The 20,944-nt window shown below is 44.7% G+C and overlaps 1 protein-coding gene across 1 annotated transcript; it reads right to left on the reverse strand.

Annotated features, from left to right (window-relative positions):
* Positions 1 to 10,943: 10,943 nt before the first annotated feature.
* Positions 10,944 to 14,877, reverse strand: LOC117854165 (beta-glucosidase 30). The gene is made up of 7 exons (XM_034736465.2): positions 14,656 to 14,877; positions 14,457 to 14,523; positions 14,313 to 14,371; positions 14,138 to 14,213; positions 12,411 to 12,488; positions 12,220 to 12,307; positions 10,944 to 12,103 (listed from the first exon to the last, which is right to left on the reverse strand). The coding sequence occupies exons 1-7, from the start codon at positions 14,797 to 14,799 to the stop codon at positions 11,101 to 11,103; spliced, it is 1,515 nt and encodes a 504-aa protein (XP_034592356.1). The 5' UTR covers positions 14,800 to 14,877; the 3' UTR covers positions 10,944 to 11,100.
* Positions 14,878 to 20,944: the final 6,067 nt, after the last annotated feature.

Consider the following 20,944-nt stretch of genomic DNA (forward strand, 5'->3'; position numbering starts at 1 on the left):
ACGGTGTTGGATCCGTTGGTTCAATGGCCATGATCTCCCTGAGTACAAGTTTGTTGGCTTGCTTGGATGCGGTGCCTGGAATACCGCCGAAGATGACGTTGATAGTTTTTGAGGCGGTCTGGAAATCGCCTTCTTCGTCTTCATCGTTGTGGACTTTCTTCTTGCCCTTATCTTTTTTCTTAGTGTACTCTTCAGGGGTGGTGGTGCGGGTAAGTCTTGCATGACTCGGTGCATGCTGTAGCAGTCTATTGCCGAGTGCTTGCTAGTCGGGTGCCATGGGCACTGCTTTTTGAGTAGTTCAGTGAAGGTTGGCCCTTCATCGTTTTTACGGGGTCCCTTTTTCCCAGAGTTGGTCATGGCGGCAACAGTGTTGTCGGGCTTCCTTTTGCGGTTGTGATTACTCGAATAGTTGTTTCGAGTATCATTGTGTCGAGTTCTATCTTGCTCATTGTTGTTGTTGTTGTCGCATCCACGGTTACGGTGGGAGCCGAACCGTTCTCGCTGTTTTTCTTCTTCATCTGCCCACTGCTGCACCATGACTTTGAGGTCTTTGACATTAGCTGGTCATCGGCGACCGAAGTCTTGGTATGTTCATCGATCATAGAGTCCATTCTGGAAGCACTCGATGATGTCTGTTTCTGAGATGTCAACTATGGTAGCCTTCTTTTTGAAGAAGCGTCGCAAATAGTCGCGTAAGTTCTCACCTTCTTTTTGCTTGATTTGACTTAAGTCAATCCTGTTGCCTGGTCTAGCCATGGAGCCGGCGAAGTTGTTGGTGAAAGCCTTTGTCAAGTCTGCCCAGGAGTCAATGGACTTGGGTTTGAGTGACTCAAGCTAGGTCAGTGGTCCGGGTTCCATGCATATGGGGAAGTGGATAACTTTGGTGTCGTTATTGCCCCCGGCTGCTTGGATGGCTAGCGAGTAACATCGTAGCCATTGAATTGGGTCTTGTTTGCCATCATACTTGGTGATTCCAGTTGGCTTGAACTTCTCGGGTAGTTTTGTTTTCATTACCCGGTTTGTGAAAGCAGGAAAGTGGTTGTAGTTGTCGACTTCTCGTTCGCGCTGACTGTTGAGAATTTCTCGCAGATCACTAATGTTGGACAGTTCGTGGTTTTTCCGAGTAGGGCGAATACTTTTAACCGAGTTGGTGCAGCTGACCTCGCCAACATCCTTATTGCGTGCTGGGGCCTTGTGTTTGCTTGGACCTTGGCTGTGCTGCCGAGGTTGGTTGACAACTTCATTGTCGTTTCTTGGGGCATTGTTGTTGTTTGCAGCTCCCTGGCTGCCTTCTTGGTGAGCTGTGATGCGAGGAACAGATGGAATCGGTGATTCTTTGTCGAGTAACTTGTAGGCTTGCTCCACGAGTTGTGCAATCAGTCCGTTGCCGCGCTGTACGAGTTGAGCTGTGGCTTCATTATCCCTATCTTGAGGCATCAACGTTGTTAAAAGGTTGATTGAGGCGATAGCCACGAGTGGAGTATTGTGCTCCTGAGCCTGAACTGCGTCGAAGGCCCTTTCAAGGTTTGTGATGGGAATATTTGTAGCCATCGATTGCCGTCGCTCGGCTCGAGTAGTGTTGCACATCCTTCTTTGGTTTCTTTGCTTAGAGGTTTCATTGTGAGGAGCGTCAGCTGTAGACTCATCTTCGGAGATGTTGTCGAGTTGTGGTAATCGCTTGGGGGTTTTGTTCTCGCTGGTACCCGGGTTGTTATTCTGAGTAATAACAAGGATCTCCCTATCCGGGTAGTAGCTTCCGGAGCTCGACGTTGCAATCTCTGTGGAGCTTTCCTCGCGGTTGGAAGTGAGTGGAACGCCTTCTTGATATGGGAGGTTGTCTATATGGGCAACAAGGCGCGAGTCGTAGTCGCGGTCAAGAAGAGATGGTCGCAATCCTGGCCAGTGAACGAATCTGCCTTGTGATGTTGAAGTTATTACCAATCCTTGGGCTGGACTAGATAACGGTATCTCTGGCGGATAAAACGAGTTGGAGTCGACGTCTTCATCGTGCCCGAGTTCAAGTTGGGTTCAAGTGAGAAAGCCTTGGTGAACTTTGGTTGCATTGCGGAGTCCGTGTGGGAACTGCTTTGAAGTCGAAACCAACTTGGGCACTGACTAGGACCGACTAGTCCGAAGCGAAGTCGTGTCCGACGTGTAGTCGAACTCGAACTCGTCGATTTTGAAATCTTGGTGTTTTCCAATCAGATCTTCTGATTTCTTCTCCTGAGCGTTGACGATCTAGCGCCGGAACGAACCTGAGCCATCGGCAACGCAAAGCCAGGATCCAAAAATGAAGGTGGCGCTTGCTTCGATGAAGAAGACGGGCCTAATGATGACTGTTGCCATTGAGTTCGTGCTGAGAAACTCGACGAGTTCCCCTACCTGGCGCGCCAGCTGTCGGTGTTTTAGACCGGCAACCCACCTAGGGGGTACCCTAGGTGGTCTTTTGTGCCGCTAGGATCATCGAGAATCAAGGAATCAATGGTGACGTAGGGAACACGATTTAGACAAGTTCGGGCCGCTAGATTGCGTAATACCCTACGTCTTGTATGTTTGTTTGTATTGATGAACTGGAGTTGTTGTTGAGGGGGGGTCCCTACCCGCCCTTATATACACGGGAGGGCAGGGTTACAAGTCTGAGTCCTAGTCGAGTACTATTACAGAGTTCTACTAGGTAAGGCCCGAGTAGTTTTCCATATACATACTTGACTAGTCCGAGTGGGATACGCCTATCCCTTGTTCTGATTGTGTCCGAGTACACCCCTTAGTGGGTCGTCCAAGGTCTACTCGTGGGCCTGGGGTGCATGCCCGACAGGTGTATCTTTAGTAGTTTTTAATTAATTTGTAATAGTTCACGTCGTGATCGACTAGAATTTTAGCTTGCTTTAGGGTATAAATATAAACCCATCAGTCTTGTAATGAATCATCATCAATCAATCAATACAACCTTTCGGTGCCAAGCCGTCAAAACCCAAGAGTAGGAGTAGAGTAGTTTTGACAAGTTCCTTCTTGCGCGTACGGCTCCAACGGCTTCGATCTCAGACGAGCTTGTAAGTACCATCACCCAGTCATTACGACCTCTATCAGAACTTTCTAAGTTAATTCTTATATTATGATATTTGGTTGTGTGGCTAGTTATCGAGTTATGTTAGATTGCAAGTAGAACTTTCTAGACTTTGTCCAATATTCTGCTTGTCTTCGACGTTACTCGCAGTTATCGAGTTGTTTGGTTTTATTAAGTTGTACTGTATTGATCTCTTAGTTTTATCAAGTGCTCACAGTTATCGAATACTTAGATCTAGTTAGGTTGTCTTCATCATGTCATTGACCTTGTTTACGCGTTCACTAGTTATCTGATCGTATCGGCTGGTTAGATCTTGCATGATTTTATTGCTTTACATATGCTAGGTCCGATAGATCGTTACTCCTACCCCTCATATTGCTAGCCGTCGGATCCCTAACATCAGAATGCTACTATTGAGAGCCAATGCATCGGCTCGGTATCATCCATATCTCATAGAAGCACGATGACGTCATCAAGCCGATAGGTGCGCGTACAAGGCCTTGTTGCCGCAAGCTTGTCTATTAAATTGATGGGCCGAAGTTGATGTCCACTCATTCGTGGTACGTTGTCTAAGTTCAATACACTTATCATGACATTAATTAGATCTGTTAGCTTAATTAGCTTGTAAGTGGTAGGCAAGAGGTCCTTGTTTGGTGTGTTCTAATCTCTTATATTAATAGATTGATGTCAATGCCTTCTCATTTATGTTACCTTGTCTAACTTCAATACACATGTTAGTTTATCTGATGCGTGCATGGTGAACAATGGCTCCTTTATGGACTGCTTTATCTTAGCCCGTCGGCTCATATAGCCGATGGCATATGCTATTAATGCTTTGTTTATTTACACCACATGATTACATTGAATATCTATTTGTCGTGGTGTTTATTCCAAGAACGCCTACCTATAAGTTCGAAAGGTTTCGCCGTCGATCAGCTTAGAAATTTAATATTTACCTTGTCAATTTTCAGATCAAATTGATTGGCACGCCTTACACCACTCGCGAGTCAATTTGAAGTCTGCACTGGAGTTAAGTAGGTATGCTAGGTCCTTCGTATTATTTAACATAGAAGTCTGAAGTCCAATTTTTACGTTAGTACGTGCGAGCCGCCTGGCCATTCGCGTGTAGCGGCTGCTCGCGGGCTGTCAGCTAGCCGTAGCACCTGCTCGCGGGCTGTCAGCTAGCCTCTCCCAAATTTGCCTGCAACTTGCGTGTCGCGAGCGAGATAGCCAGACATGGGTAAATGAAAGACCGAGAGAGAGGAGAGAGGAGAGAACAGAGAAGTTGATGGGATATTTTTGGTCCTTCAGTTTAGAATATATCAATATAGTCATCACAACTTTATAATACAGTCCTTCTCAAAGATAGTAATTCTGGAGAAGGATATAGAATAAAACAAAATTACGCAACAATCCTTCTAATTGGGTTGTATTTTTATATACGGTGAATTCTATAGAACAAATAACAAAATAGCATACAAACGTCAACAATATTCGACCATCGTGACTTATGTGTACATGTGTGAATTAAACTCTATACATAAACCTAATAGACGAACCACTGTACAAATTTTATTTGTGTTTACTTTCCGTGTATGACATTCACGGACAATAGCCACACTGTTGAACATGCCTTTATTATTGGAATATCTAGCTTGGCCTATATATTAATTCTTAAATTACAAAAGAAATCAAGCCCATGTATGGTAAAAAGATGGTGGGAGTGTGTTGGCGCTAAAAGTCGGCCAATGACCTTCAACGTCAGACACACGACCCGGGAGAATCTGCTTACACTAGTAGAGAATTGACTTTTAGTCCCGGTTGGTAGGGTGCAAATCTCCCGAAAATGCATCCGGGATAAACCAACCGGGACAAAAGGGGGGGTCTTTTATCCCGGGTCACTCAACCGGGACAAAAGACCCCCTTTTATCCCATCCTGAATTGAGTCTTGTTGGGATTTCAGCTCTACAGGCGCAGAACATATTTTTTTGCAATTAAATTAATTTCATTCAAAAGAGGTGTTGTCAATTTGCTTTTCCTTTGCACGAAAGAGTTCAGAGCCCCAATTCCTCCTATGAAGAAATTATGGAATGCGCACAGTCTATCAGGTTTGCAGTGGTAGCAATTGCTCAAGCAATAGCTGAATCTCCCAATTGGCAGCTAGGCGACGAGGTTGGATATCATATAGTGATATAGGGCACCAGATGTGTCATATCTCAATTCGAAAAGGTATTTAAATCACATTTATCTAATAACATCTTCTAGCAGATATTTGGCGGTTGGATAAGCATCATTATACTCTTTGACCTTTTACTTTTACTACTGCTCTCAGTTACGAATAATCACTCAATGTCCAGCCACTATATGCAGCTTTACTTTATGTGCATTAATGTTATTTTGCAGGTAAACAAAATTAAGTCCATTCAGAAGGTAATGGAAAGTTATCTTGGCTGAAGTAAATCAGTTGTTGACAGATTATTCGCTAGGGAAATAAAACTACAAGAAAAGGTCATACAAATAATTTTAGCAGCTAGCAAAGAAACACTTTTCAGGTGAGCATGTGCCTTCATATTCGATTTGTACGTATAGATGTGCTGGTCAATATCATTGGTATTTTTAAATTTGCTTGTCTCTGTGATGTTAGCATGCCCTTAATGTTAAATAAAGTGAATATTTTTTGAGTAGCATGGCCAGCAGAAAGAATTGGGCTAGGATAGGAGCTCACAGAAAGAATTAAGTTCAATAAGTGAGCTCAACTGTGTTGTCAGCAGATCTATATTTTTGGTTTCTATGCCACTGAGTTATCTGTGAAGCTGGCATCTGTATCTTTTTTATTCTCAAATATATGTAGGTTTTTAGGGTTAATGGGTGAGGTTCCTAATAGTCAGTCAACTGGAGATGGGCTTTTTTACCGATTATTACCTGTCAAGCTCCTAATAGTCAGTCAATATGTAACAATGTGACTTCCTATTTTAGTAAATATCTCATTTTTTTTTAACTTGACATCCAAATTGATACTCCTTCGATTTGAACATATTCTTTTGCTCTAGCACTGCCTACAATATTACCTCTTATGGAGGGAGAAGGCAGCAATGGTGGAGGCATGCGCAGGAAGCCACAAGAAAAAAGAAAGAGTATGACCAGCTGCTCCTTCAATGCGAGAATAGAGGTATTTGAATTGATCTGGTGGGCGGTGGCTGCTATTCATTTTCAGTTCTTAGTATAGATTTGATGCCGATGCTCAGTTTAATGATTTGTTTTTTTGTTTCCAAGGATGATGAGGAGCTCTTTGCTGCTGAGAGTATGCAGATCTGCTTCTCAAAGATGATGATTTCTTGTTCAATCACAAAGAGTTCATGATGGTTCAGCACAGGTCCAATCCTGAATTCCTCATCCGATGGTCTATATCCTCTTCTTGTGAAATCAGGTCCTTCTGTAATCTTGTATCGAGGTCAGTCTGATCTTTCCTTTTATATTGCTGTTTTTTTTCTCATGAGCATATTCCTCTTTTCTGTATTATCAGTGGTTAGTACAGTTGCTTAATAGTGGAGAGGGTGCATTCAAGTTGGTTCTATGCAGGCGAGCTTCCAAAGGTTGTACCTGAAATAATCATGAATCGTATGTGTTGATAAGCATATATAAGCATTTTAGTTGAATCATACATTTGACAGTGTATATGTGTTGTCAGGTGACAAATCATAGTATCTATCATCTAAGCTCTGACAACCTACATGAGTTCATTGAGTGGTTGAGAAGGGCATAAGGAAGACTGACCAGCTTACCTAGGTTGGAAGAATTTCCTTGACTTTCATCTGAGATAAAAAAGAATCTGATTCTGTTGCATAATGTGTTTCTGGATAGCATTTAATTTCTACTACAACTTTCAGGAAAGGCAGCAAACATGAATGCTTGATACATGCCAAATGCTTGATTGGAGAGTTCATCAAGGCCTTCCATTGCAGCAGTCCATAGCCTTTTCGTTCTCAAACAAGGTAAGACAATATTTTCTTTTTTAATGCCATATGGATGCTAGATCTGCGAGAAGATTACTTGACCTTTGCTTGATTTGTGGAAAGATTTGACTGAATATTTGGGATAAGTTTTTTATTGCTTGATATCCTTGTTGACAAGGAAAAGCATTTGTACAAGCTTCCATTTACCAGCTGCAGGGTGAGGAGGCAATTGGTTTGGTTCAGTCTTACTGGTCTCAGTTGCGTGCTACCTGTAAATAAAAACTGTTCATGCATGTACCTAATATCCCATCATTATTCATTGCTCAAATACCAGCAGTGAGGAGCTATAACATCTTGGGATCAGTACTACAAGCCCAAAGGTGATCCCGGCAATCGATATTATGTTTTGTATTGGAATACTTCAGATGCCTCATTCAGTAGAGTGATACATCCTGGAACTTAAGATGGAGAGTCAGTGTCTGCTGGTTAATTATATTGACATCGGAACATGTATGCATAGCAAGTTAAAAGAACAAAGGATTATATTTTGTAGTCTCTGTAAGTTGGTTTTCCACTGAATTATCGTAGACATCGTTGCTACTGCGCTTATTAGTCTATGATTTCTCTATATAGTAATATTTAGCTTTGACATATAGCAGTATCAGCTAACTTTAGTAGTTGAGATAGTATGTGGTCTATGATAGTATCAGCTAACTTTAGCAGTATCAGCATTTTTTAAGCTTCTTGCAGTTTGTGATCTTGTTCAGTTTCTGTTTATCGTCTCATTTTTCTCTCCCCATGCCGAATTACAGGTCTGTTGTCGGGGACGCGAATGGACTTCCTCTACTGCTGATGACAAAGATGAACTGATAAGAGGTCATCCAAAAACTTGGTACTCCCTCCATTCCAAATTGTAGGTCGTTTTGGCATTTCTAGGTTCATAATTTTTGCTATGCACCTAGATATATATTATGTCCAGATAAATAGTAAAAGCTATGAATGTAGAAATGCTAAAACGACCTACAATTTGGGATGGGGGAAGTAAGTAATAGTACTTCTACCTCCTGTAGAAAAAGGCAGTTTCGCTTCTAAAATAAGTAGTGTTTGCTATATGTGCATTCTTCTGATGTGATTCGAGGGCTTCGCTTTGCTATTTCGTTGACTTATGGTTAGCTTTCTGACTTCTACGTCGATTGCTTCGGTGTGGTTAAGCTTCTGGGACACTTTAAATAGGATTTACTACAGATGCTTACTGCACGCTATGGATTTAAATGTTGTGGCTGTGAAAAGATTAAGGCTTTCTTACACGTTGCTTATTTGTGTAGAGAAAAATGACTGGTATTTCTTTACAGTAAGGTGATGTAGATGTTGAGCTGTCTGTTGTGATGGTTCTACAGGAGCATTTCAAACACCAAAACGAGGAGGCATTGATTATGCAAGACATCTGATCGAAGCTTTCTACCTGAAACCTATGTTACCTGGGAGTAACAGCTATGTGCCTATATCTACGTTTCTAATATACCTTTAATTTCACATAATAACCTTGTTAAAGTCTATGTAATGGAAGAGAAAATTGTGCTGTTTGGAAACTGCGCATGGTTTTTACAAAGCCTCCCATTCTTTTGATTCTAAATCTTGTGACTTCGTGATGTTTTTTTTTAAAACCATTCATTTTTTGTTAAACTCTTTGTATTTGTCGAAGATTATAGGATACCTATGCATCAGAGATAGACCTTTTTTATTTGTTCTACTGGTTACCTGGACAGAACATGGCTCTGCTTATGCAAATGTTCCTCAGCAAGAAATCAGAACCCACAACGCAGCAAATGGTGCGTTTCAGAGAAAATGTATTGATAATATTGTTACTAAATTCAGATTTGGAATTTATGTACTTTTCTTCTGCTTATGTACCCACAAGGGCAAGGTTAATGGCTCACTGTTTCATCATAGTTAAGTATCATCATATTATTGCCCCGACTAGAGTTCAATGATGCACGATGCTTGTTAGTATCAATGGCGATTGCAATGCAAGAACACTCAACTATTACTTTGTTTGGACTTTAAATCTTACTTTGTAAGCCCCTGATGAGATGACTGTTTCTAATACTAATCGTAAGTATTTCTTTTCCCCTTGTCAGGTTGCATCACTACCAAGGAGCTTGGAACAGTGAAGAACCCCACTGAAGCAAAGCTGCAGGACATAATCAAAGAGGTTGAGCTTCTGCTAGATCAAAGTCGACCAAGCTAAGCGATATGGTGGTATGCTAGCTTTTGTCGGAACCTAACTTTTTTGCATGAACCTAGCTTTTGCTGTTTGTGGTAATGCTGGATTGCTAATGTGGTGTGACGCTGGATGTACACCTGTTATATTGTTCGATGGAAAGTTGAGACTTTGTATTTTTCTTTTTGTGAGGAGACTTTGTATTTATATGCTAGTGGATGTTATTGAACCTGATGTGATACTGTATTAGCATGGTAAATTAGAAGGGGAGTTCTTGCTTAATTTGTTGTGTCAATAAAAGTACAATGATTTTTGTATGGGCTTTATAGCTTGTTTTGGGTTGTAATGGTGATTTTGAAAATGGGCTGGAATTGGCAAAATTTGATGCACCAGATTTTTTTGGATCGATAAAAATGATCGAACTCAGTGGACTAGAAAATATTTGGCCCAAATTAGTGGCTTGCTTTTGATATTGGTCCATTAATAAAATGGGCTGCAGATGTTAGCAACCACATTATCCTTATCATCCACGTCAGTGGCCACGTCATCATTCATGTTAGCATCAGTAGCCATGTCAGTAGCTACATCATCATCCATATCAGTAGCTATAGCTACGTCATCATCCATGTCAGCACCATCAGCATCATTATCCATGTCAGCAGTCACGTTACATGGCTATACAATCTTTGACGATTTCTATGACGTTTATTTTCATCACTAAAATTAGACTTGGGTTGGGCTGGGCGGGCCTCAGGATATTCTGACGGTTAATAAACGTCACGGATTGCGTTATCTGCGACACTTTTGTTAAATTAAACCGTCACATGATTTAATCTATGACGCTAAATAGATGATGTTATCTAAAACTGTCACAGAATGATAAAATCTATCCGTCATAGATTAAAGGAAAAGTCCTACTTTTACCCTCCAACTATGGCATAAGTCTGATTTTCAACCCACAACTATAAAACTGAACAGAGAGAGCCATCCAACTGTCGAAATCGGGCAAATTTACCCTTGGGTAGTTTCAAGAGTGGTTTTACATTTTCTAGAAATTTAAAAAGTTTAAGTTTGATTAAAAAATTCATAACTAATTTATTTCAAATTAGAAAAATATAAAATCAGTGTCAAACATTTTCTGAAAATGTAAGCTATCTATTGTTTTTCTATTTGGCATTATTTGAATCTTAGTTGTTCATATTCCTTATATTTTACTACGAGTAATAAAACTATGATGCAAACAACTTCAAATACAGTATCAACAAGTAGCCTACATTTTTAGAAAACTTTTGATACCAACTTCATATTTTTTGGATTTGAAATGAATTAGTTATGAATTTTTTAATTAAACTAAAACTTTTTAAATTTCAAGAAATGCAAAACCACCGTAGAATTTAATGCCTATCTGTTCAACACTTATCACTACTTTGCAGTTCATCAATTTTTCATTTGAACCCATTTAGACGATACTGAGATTGAAAAGGTGATGCATGAACATTTTGTACTTTGAAATATTTACCCCAAAAGTACCAAACAGAGACTAAATAGAAAGAAAATCAATTGATGAAAGCCTGTTAACAGAGACTGATGAATAGAAAGAAAATCATTTGAACCCATGTAGATACCGAGACTGAAAAGGTTATCGCTTGGTTTATTCTTGTTAAGACAAAAAAAAAAACAGCGTAGATTTGACTGACATGACAGATAGCTCTCCAGCTCCGCAGCGAGCTTTATTCCTCCTTCTCTCTGCAACCACACTCAACGACAGTCGACGGCAACGGCGGCGACCCCATAGACTACAGGAACACAGAACAGATCACACTCTGCAAACAATGCAATTACACCCAGCTGCAATCATCTATCTAGCTCTTGAGGAAGTTCTCGATCCAGTAGCTGGACTCCTTGCGGTAGCGCTTGAGGCCGTTGAGGCGGTCGATGAAGATGAGGCCGAAGCGGTCGAGGTATCCGTCGCCCCACTCGAAGCAGTCCATGAATGTCCAGGTGAAGTATCCCTTGACCCTGGCGCCGTTCTTGATGGCGTGGTTCACGAACTGCAGGTGCTTGGAGTGGAACTCGATCCTGTGCCCGTCCTTGAGCGCCTCCTTGAGCGGGAGCGTCGCGTTGTTCCCCTCGGCGATGCCGTTCTCCGTGACGTAGAGGACCGGGTTGTTGTATCGCCGGGCGGTGTAGAGCAGGAGCTCCCGCAGGCCCGCCGGGTAGTTGAAGAAGATGGGCACGAACTCCGTAGGGCCGATGGGCACGCCGTTGCGGAACCCGGAGGTGTTGGCACGGACGTCGGCGTCGTAGCTCTGCTCGAGCCCGTTGGGCGCCGGCTTGGCCGAGGTGAAGTAGCTGGTGTAGTAGTTGACGCCGATGAAGTCGTAGGAGCCCTTGACGAGCGTCATCTGCTCCGCCGTGAACTTCGGCAGCCGGTCGCCGAGGTAGCCGATCATGGTGGCCGGGTAGCCGCCGTGCACGATGGGGTCGAGGAACCAGCCGTACATGAAGTCGAGGCTGCGCTGCACGGCGAAGCGGTCGGCGGTGGAGTTTGTGTTGGGCACGAACCAGTGGGAGACGACGGCGATGCCGATCTGGCCGCCCTGCACCTTCTGGTACTTGGCGCGGTAGAGCGCGACGGCCTGGGCGTGGGCGAGGAGGATGTTGTGCGTCACGACGTAGGGCTCACGCGCCGAGTCGCCGCTCAGGCAGGACTTGGAGACGTGCGGCGAGCACCGGCCCGGCGCGAACAGCCCGGCGGAGTAGCCCCGCTCCGCGTACGTCCACGGCTCGTTGAACGTCGTCCAGTCCTTGACGCGGTCGCCGAACTCTTTGAAGCAGACCTCGGCGAAGTCCACGTAGTCCTTGCTGCAAGCACGTCGTACACCGTTTGTTTAATCACATTACAATTATTACAAACAGTCGAGAGAGAAAGAGAGAGATTAAGCAACTTAATTAAAGTCGACGACAGGACAGGGGCGTACATGATGTTTGCACTGAGGAAGCCTCCGTACTTTTCCTCCAGGGCAAGGGGCGTGTCCCAGTGGAAGATGGTGACAAATGGCCTCAGACCTTGCGATGAAAATGCAATCCTTTTTGTTAATGTTATCCACTTATCATTGAACATGGGTTTAATTTGTATGAGCTGCATGGACGCAAAAGGGTGATTAAATACCTTTGGCTATGACCTCGTTGATGAGGTTGTTGTAGAAGGCCACACCTTCTTTGTTGATTCCTCCACTCAGGGAACCATCTGCAGAAAGCACGTGTGGACACGTAACACAGAATGAGCATGGATACGCGGAAGCCCAGTGTCACCATCGGTCGCACTCAACACGTCGAGTCGCACCTTCAAAGGCGCTGTCGGCATAGGGGTAGTTAGCATCATGAGCATGGGTAGGATAATTAGCACGTGTGTAGATAGGATCATTAGCATGGGTCTGAATCGGGACCCTTTGCTCTCCTTTCAATTCCTTTATTTTCATATTTAACCCACCCATTTTATCTTTCAAATCAAATGTCACCATTGGTCGCACTGAACACGTCGAGCCGCATCTTCCAAAGGTGCTGTCGACATAGGGGTATACTCCCTAAGTCTCAAATTACTATTTGATTTGATTTTTCTAAATATATAAATTTTACTATTTATTTAGACATAATACATATTTAGATGTATATCAAAACCTATGTATGTAGAAATGTCAAAATGAATAATAATTTTGGATAGAGGGAGTAGTTGGCATCATTAGCATGGGTAGCATAATTAGCACGTGGGTAGCTAGGATCCTTAGCATGGATCTGAATCTGGACTTTTCTTTCTCCCCATTCATTTTCTTTAGTTTCATATGTAACCTGCCCATTTTATTTTTAGTATAATCAAATTTATATGTTTAAGAAGGTCCCAAAAGAGTTATGACAAAAGTCGTGCTAAATAAGTTATGTGTATTATTAGTTTCCAAAGACGTTGAAGAACGAAGATTTATTTCTTAATATTTGTAAAAGTTGTCACATGAAAGTTGTTTTAGTAAAATTATGCCGAGAATTTGTCGTGATAGTTTTGTCCGCAAAAAGTGTAATGCGTAAAAGTTGTATTGGAAAAGGTTACATTGAAAAGTTGTCATCATAAGTTTGTTAGCAAAAGTTATATGTCGAATGTCATATCGCAAGTTATGGTCATAACTTTTTCTCCTAATAATGCTATGCTAAAAACTTATTCATGTACAACTTTATAACTTTTCGAAAATAGACAGTTGCAGAAACGATTTCTTTCCAAAAAAAAGCATTCACTAATTAGTGAGGTCGACGGATACGTCGAACCATATATGTTACTTTCTTCGGTCATAAACGGCTGTTGTTTTAATTACGCTATCAACTCATTTTGCATTGAATGTCAATATCTCTTTGAGTACCTTAATTAAAATCTAGACTCTTTTTTTAAAAAAAATTGTATACAGTGTTTCTTGTTTCAGATCAATATGTTTCAATATCTTGGTGATGGTGCTGTTGTCATAAACGACAGTTATTTGCGAACTGAGCGTAGCTCAGATGGTAAGGTTCCTTGTGATAGAACCTGCCCACCAGGGTTCGAGTCTTCGACTCGGTACTGGTGTTCGCATTTTCATCAATTTATTACAAGAATTAACCGGCACAATTCTTTCAGTGGTAGGCAACGTACCCGTTGATAGCGAGGCGCATGTAATGACTTCGTTAATTTCGAGGATCTACCGGTTCAGTCTCTTGGAGTTGCTCATAGGACTAGGGTTGCATCTGTGTATTCGTAGGGTTGAGTGTACGTGCATTTGTGAGTGTCTGTGTCTATACTGTGCTTTGAAAAAAAAATAAACAACAGTTATTTGCGGCCCGGGCCACGATGGTACATGTTTCGAGTTCGGCAGTGCTCACTTGGCAAGATCCTGGACCAGGCAATGGAGAACCGGAAGGAGTCCAAGTTCATGTCCTTGAGGAGTTGCACATCCTCCTGCAAAATAGTTTAGTCAGTTTCGCTTGCTGGTCGACACATCGTTCGGTTGATCAGCTGGTTCAAAATACTCCGACCAATGGTCGCAGTGTCAGTCACCTTGTATCGATGGTACATGTCATTTGCCACGTCACCGTTATCGTTGTTCTTGATTTTTCCTGCAATAGTTGACAAGTTTTTCTAGCTGTTAGAAAGTGGCCGGTTCAGAGTAGTTCTAGACAGGGAAGACGGAGTCGTCCTGACCTGGGATATGAGTGAACTTGTCCCATATGCTGAGCCCTTTGCCTCCTTCGTTGTAGGCACCCTCGTACTACAAAAGAATTAAAAAAAAGTGCAAGGCACCAACTTGTTCAGCTAAGCTAACTGTTTTTTCGGATGCAAGTACTTTATTTTTAAAAAAGATTCAAAAGAGTGAAAATGTTCTGCAGACTGCAGGCATCACCTGATACGCCGCGGAGCCGGTGCCGAAGATGAAGTCCTTGGGGAAGCTGTTCCTGCTGAACTTGGCGTGAGCGCCGCCGCAGGCGAGAGCTGCGAGGAGCACGGCGGAGAGGAGCCGCTTCGCCATTCCGGTCCCGACACCCATCCCCGGAGCTGGTACCGGAACGGCGGGCTCCGTCCGACTGCAGGAGCTGGAGCTGGATTGCTGCTGCACTTCCAGTCCCGGCTGCCATTTATAGATGGAAGAGCTGGAGGTCTATCCCGAACGATTTCTTGGGAGGAAACAAGTACACATGCATGAGTACTGCAGCTCGACATGGAGCGATGGGGGGACGCCGGAAGGGGACACACAGCCCCGGAGATCACCGATCCGATCTGGCGATCTCCTCGATGACCCATGAAGCGACAGATGCGACGGCAAGCATTTTTGTTTTTTTCATTAACACCACGAGGTCCACGCTCACGACGCTCTAGACAATCTGTGTCGCGAGCTTGTTCGTTTTAGGGATCGGGGTCCCGACCACGGCGGCCCCCGCGAATGCTACGCGCGAACTACGTGATCCGGCGTCGCTCGCGCGCTGGCCAGCGGTGGTGGCCGGCGTTGCGGGTCACGGGCGAATGGGTAGTGGTGATTGCGGTGAATGATTGGTTGCGCGAGAGGCTGTGAGGATCGGACAGCGACTGCGCTGGGTGTTTCTGGGGAGCCCGCCGGCACGTTGCGCTGTGTGCCACCGACAAGCGCCGACGCCGTGAGGGGTGGATGCGGCAGAATTACGGATGTGCCGAGCGCGCGTCGGAAAGTTGAGGTTTGCAATGTGATCTTGGTTTTGAAATTGCTAGTCTGAGATGATAATTGAAGTTATGGAATTGGTTAGGTGGAACTTGCTCGAACTGTTCATCAGAAACCCAAAAACGTATACGATCCCAAACGAAAAGAAGTTATCCTCGCCGATTGCAGGGGTTGGTTCGGCCGATCGGTTGGACGACCAAAAGCGCTGGATGCCACCGTGAGTAGGACGCCGGTCATTCGGCCATCAAGTCAAATAGTGCATCCTGCAGGTGAGTCTCTGCTGCCTATCTCTAAATAACGAAATCCGGCAGAATTTTTCTCTTTTCGTGACTCCACGTCATCATGACGTCGTCCATCGTCCGTTTGGAGCTCTTGTTAATCCTCAGCCGTCAGATCTCGTGTGGACGGCAGGGATTCTTTTGGACTAAGCCAGACGTCCCTGAGCGTCTCCAGAACGCTCTGGGTTCGTGCACCACGGGGTTGGGTAAAAGCAAAAAAATCACCTCGCCACGACGCCACCCCCTCGCAGCCGCAGCGATCGCTGCCGGACCCTCAATGCCACCGCGGTCGAGGAGGTGGGCGGAGGCAATGCATACTACGAAGTACGGTGGCGGCCTCTGCATGTCCCACCACAAATCGATACCGTCAGTCTCCTCCACAGCTACACGGCACGCAACCCGTTGGGCAGCCACAGCAGACACCACCGTTGACCGGCCCTGCTCGAGCTCCTGTTAGAAATATAAGCAATTTTCGGTACATTTTAATTCTATAATTCAGCGTGTAAAATATTATCATGAAAATGTTGAGTGAATCTTTGATAACAAAGCATGTGCAAGTATTCATGTTAAACAACATTTTAGACATGAACAATACGAAAGAAAGCAATATGAGTGAGTACTCTAGGGAGGGGTCGTTGCCGGAGGCAGCGGCTGCTTCCGCTATCAACCGAAATAGTCATGCTATTCGGTTGACCTCAATTGGTGTAGCTGAACAGAGTTGATGCCGTGACCAGCTGATGCAGTGAAGTCCCTCGGCCAGCAACGTAGCAGGAAGTAGTCGATCGGCCTCCAAATGGATATAGTGGAAGTAGTTGTATAGCTGCCTAGACGTAGAGGAAGTAGCCGAATAGGCAGCGAGCAGTTGCGTGAAACGCTCCCAAAAAACTTATTGCTTGCCTATCCCGAGCAGGATCTCCAGCGGTAGCCGAGGTTCCAGAGGCTCTGCTCTCTCTGGTACTGTGCGCGCAGTGCTAGCGATGGAGATGTGAAGTTAGCAGCAGAAAACAGTGGGAGAGAGGAAGAGGTCCCCTAAACAGGAGTACCGTAGTATGTTGATGTGTTCTTGCAAGGAAGGAAGAAGACGAACTCCTACTAGGATTCCACTGTAATCCTACTAGGACTCATACCATGTAGTCCTACTAGGACTCCTGCTTGTAACTGACTAGTAATCCTGCCTCCTGGAGTATATAAAGGAGGGTAGAGGTACTGTTGGCGCTAAAAGTCAGCCAATTGACTCTCAGTGTCAGACACACGACCCGGGAGAATCTGTTTAACTCCTGTTCGGGTAGACGCCCTGGTGCGGTTCGCGCGACGTGCCAGCCAATCTGACCTGTTGATTGGCAAGGAAGAAGACGTGTCAAATTTTAGGAGTTCCGATCGGCTAAGGTTCCGATCTCGAAGAAGTGTATCAGCGAATCGGCCGATTTGCTATAACAAGGTAATCGGCTATGGTACAGCCGACAACTAGGTAACGTTTTATGAAGAAACTACTGGAGTAAACTAGGTAACGTTACAGGAGCAACACTTGAGATAGATCTAATCATCTGTGCAAAAATAATAGATAAACAATAAAGATAAATAAGCCGAAAGCTCCAATCTCAAGCTGGATAACCGGTGATAAAACTAGAACAACAGGTAAAACCTAGAATTCTAGTAAATATCGATAACTGATGAATAAATCTAAACGAAACGACAACGATGCGCCCGAAGTTAAAGCTTAGATATTACTCGATAAGTGGAACTTACAGAATCGGCCGGAGATTGTGTCGATGTAGCCCTGCCAACCCATACGAACTCGTTAAAGAGGAAAAGTATTGGCGAAGTCGCCGACTTGAAAGTAAAGTACGAGGAAATAGTAGATTGTTGTATTGATTTGATGTTGTTTTTACAGATCTCTAAAGATGGCTATTTATAGCCTGTTACAACCAATCTCTTAACTGACTAGGATTCTATCTCTAATTTTAAATGAAAATGAATATTTACAAGTACAACTCGTATCGGAGTTGGTTGTTGCGCTCCTGCGAGCCAATCCCCCTTTATCTTCTCTTTGCAATTCACTTTAAGCCCATATTGGCCCAATTGCTCCAGCCTCTTAATCGGCCGATTTCTACCAACTCCATCTGTCAAAACACCGCAGCGCCAATCCGCCGATCTCCAACTGTAGCACCAATCGGCCGATTCCCAATCGTGACCTTTTCGACTTGCCGCATCGGCTAATCTTTTCCCCTTTTTGATGCCGATTCCATACGTGTCAAAATCTTGCGTCAACACATGCCCCCCCAGTTTCGGATAAAACATAATCTTTACTTCAAAATTCCTTTCAACTCCCCTTCCAAAACAAACGCATTAAAAATATCTTTCCGTTTTGCGGTCTTCTGCCTAATGATTGCAATCTTTTCGAAATGGGCGCCCGAGACAGCCGCTCCCCCGAAAATCGCGTCAATGGCGCGGTAAAAATCCCGCCTTTACCCCTTCTCGGACCGTCCTTAAATATCAGCACGTCCCACACTTCTTTTTCACAAGCCCACGTCTTCCTTCTTTGGCGCACTAGTTTCCTTCTTCCTCCAGCGCTCCTTTAGCTTCCAATCTCCTCCTCCGGTGACCCCTTTTCATCCACATTCCACACCATCTCCCCAATGGCGACATCATCAAGAACTTCACCAGTACCAGAGACCCCGGCGACAGCTCCAGCGGCGGCAGCTCTAGCGACAGCGGCAGCGGCTCCATCGGCGGCAGCAAGAGCTTCATCGGCGATAGAGGTCCCACCGACGGCCTCAGCGACTGTAGCTCCGCCAGCAATTCCGCCAACCACAATGAGCTTCATCCCAGAGGTACTTACCGAAACTTTTCTTTTTACTTTTCACCGCCAAGGCATCTATTTTAGATCTGTTCTCATTTCTTCCCCTTTTACCTTTTTTAGGCGGTTAGGCACCAGATTACCATTCGCCTTACCGAAACCCCCGGTCTCATTTGTCTCGGCCCTATGGGAAACCCAGATCCAACTGACCTAATCAACTTGGAAACCCATGGAATTCCATTTAAGCAGTCGACGATGGACTTAGATCATTGGTCAGGCACTTTTAGATCATGGCTGAATGAAACCCCTGGCTGGAAAGAGTGGTATCAAAGGATAGCCAACTCTAAAAGAGTTCAATGGGATGAGCAAAAAATCGGCCAGTGTATCGACTTGTCCTTATCCCAAATGGAAAGGAATGAGCCCTTAGTGATAGCAGCTTCCTATTTTTGGTCTGACGCTCTCAACGCGTTTCTTTTCGGACATGGGCCCATGACTCCCACTTTGGCCGATGTCGTCATGTTGACCGGCCTTGGCATCTCTTCTCTTGACACCCCTTTCCGCTATTTTGTCAAGCCGACCCATCGGCTAGAAACAAAAGGAATTGGCGGGTGGAAAGGGTTCATTAAGAGCAACAACAGGACCGGGACAGTCGCCGAGAGGGAGCATGCGGCCTTCTTGATGATGTGGCTGGAGAAACACCTCTTTTGTGGGAGAGCAGCTGGTCCATCTTCCAACACACAGGCTTTGGCCAAAGCATTATCGATAGGAGCTTCTGTTCCTCTCGGAAAACATCTGCTAGGATCGGCCTATCCTATGCTGTATCAGATCGGCGTCAAGTTATCCAAGGCAGAGCCGATTGGAAATCTAGGTGGCCCTTGGTGGTTCATCAACCTATGGCTCAATCTGTACATGAGCAAGATCTCATAGCAACGGGTGGAGCACATGCCTTTTCCCAACATCGAATCGGCGGAAAATCCCACCGTACGGCAACGGTGTACCTCCTTCGGCGAAGCAGCATCGGCCTTCTCCGGCTGTCAATACTCCGCCACCAAGGTAGCCGAATACTTTAGATGCTTCTACAATGGCTTCAACGAGGAAACAACTAGCTGGTTCCCATATCAGAGATCGGAACCACTCTTCGAGCTCCCATCTTGCTTTGACTCAACGACCAACACTTTTGATAATGACCTCACAGATGAGCTGATCAAGCCAGGGATCTTACCAACGAATTTCTTCTTGGGGAAGGACGCCCCTACTTATGAATTTTATAATCCATCTGCCGCAGCACGCCAATTCGGCTTGGGTCAGTTGCCGATTTATACCTTCTTCGCCGGTCGTGCAAAATTCCGAGACGAGCTCACCAAAGGTCTCGATTACAGTCGGCTGTACGACCGGGTTTCGGACTCCAGCACCATCGACTTGACCAATTGGATAGTGGCCCCTTTTGCTGTCCAACAGTTCAAGCTATGGTGGGCAGAATGGAAACATCATCTTTTCTGCGCCTCCCCGACGATATACTGCAACATCCTGGACCCCGACAACATTGATCCAAACGAAGAGGTACCATTCCTTCCTCAGCCGATTTTGATGCCCCTTTTTCTCTTTTTATACCACTGACTCTTTTTTTTCTTGTAGTCTGAGAGTCGAATCCCCCTAAGACGTAGCCGAAGCGGTCGGTCGATAGAGGATCGTTATCCGTACATGGAGTTCCCCCTTATCGGCTATCATGCCCCCTCCGTTGATGATATCACCGGCCGATTGAAGCAGGCTCCGAAGAAAATCATAAAGAAGACAAGCCGCCGAGTGCGCGCCCGCACGAAATCAGTCGATCCATCCGTGGCTGCATCGGCGGAATCTTTGGTTGCGCCGACTCTCCCGGTCATCGGGGAAGTCGACCCCCAAGCTGCTACAGAAGCCGGAGCGGCCGTCGCATCATTGCTGCTAGAAGCCATTTAGGTAAACTTGTTTTTAAGTCCCCCTGATTGTTCTCCCGACGCTAACTCTTCCTCTACATCAGGCCGCACAAATCGCCCCGGAGGCTCCACAGCAATCGGCACCGCCCCAGGTAGAAACCGGAGCACCAGTACTTCCTCCCACTGAAGTACAAGGTCCCTTAACTCAATCCTTTAATATTTAAGCAATGACCTGACCACTTTCGATGCAGGTTATCAGCATGCTAATTGTACCTTCCGAACAGCCCTCGGCCAGAGAAGCTCCTCAAGAGGTCAGCCCGAGCAGGAATCCGATAATCGTCGAATCCTCCTCCTCCGATGAGCCAATCGTACCAGCTCCAGAACCGAGGGCAACGCTTCCGCAATCGCAAATAGAGGAAATCCGCTTCAAAGAAGTAAGAAGTTTATTATCCAAATCGGCCGATTCACTATCACCGTCGGCTAACTTATTTTCCTTACATTTATTCTTTTGT

This window comes from Setaria viridis, chromosome 4, assembly GCF_005286985.2.
Source record: "Setaria viridis chromosome 4, Setaria_viridis_v4.0, whole genome shotgun sequence".
NCBI lineage: Eukaryota > Viridiplantae > Streptophyta > Magnoliopsida > Poales > Poaceae > Setaria > Setaria viridis.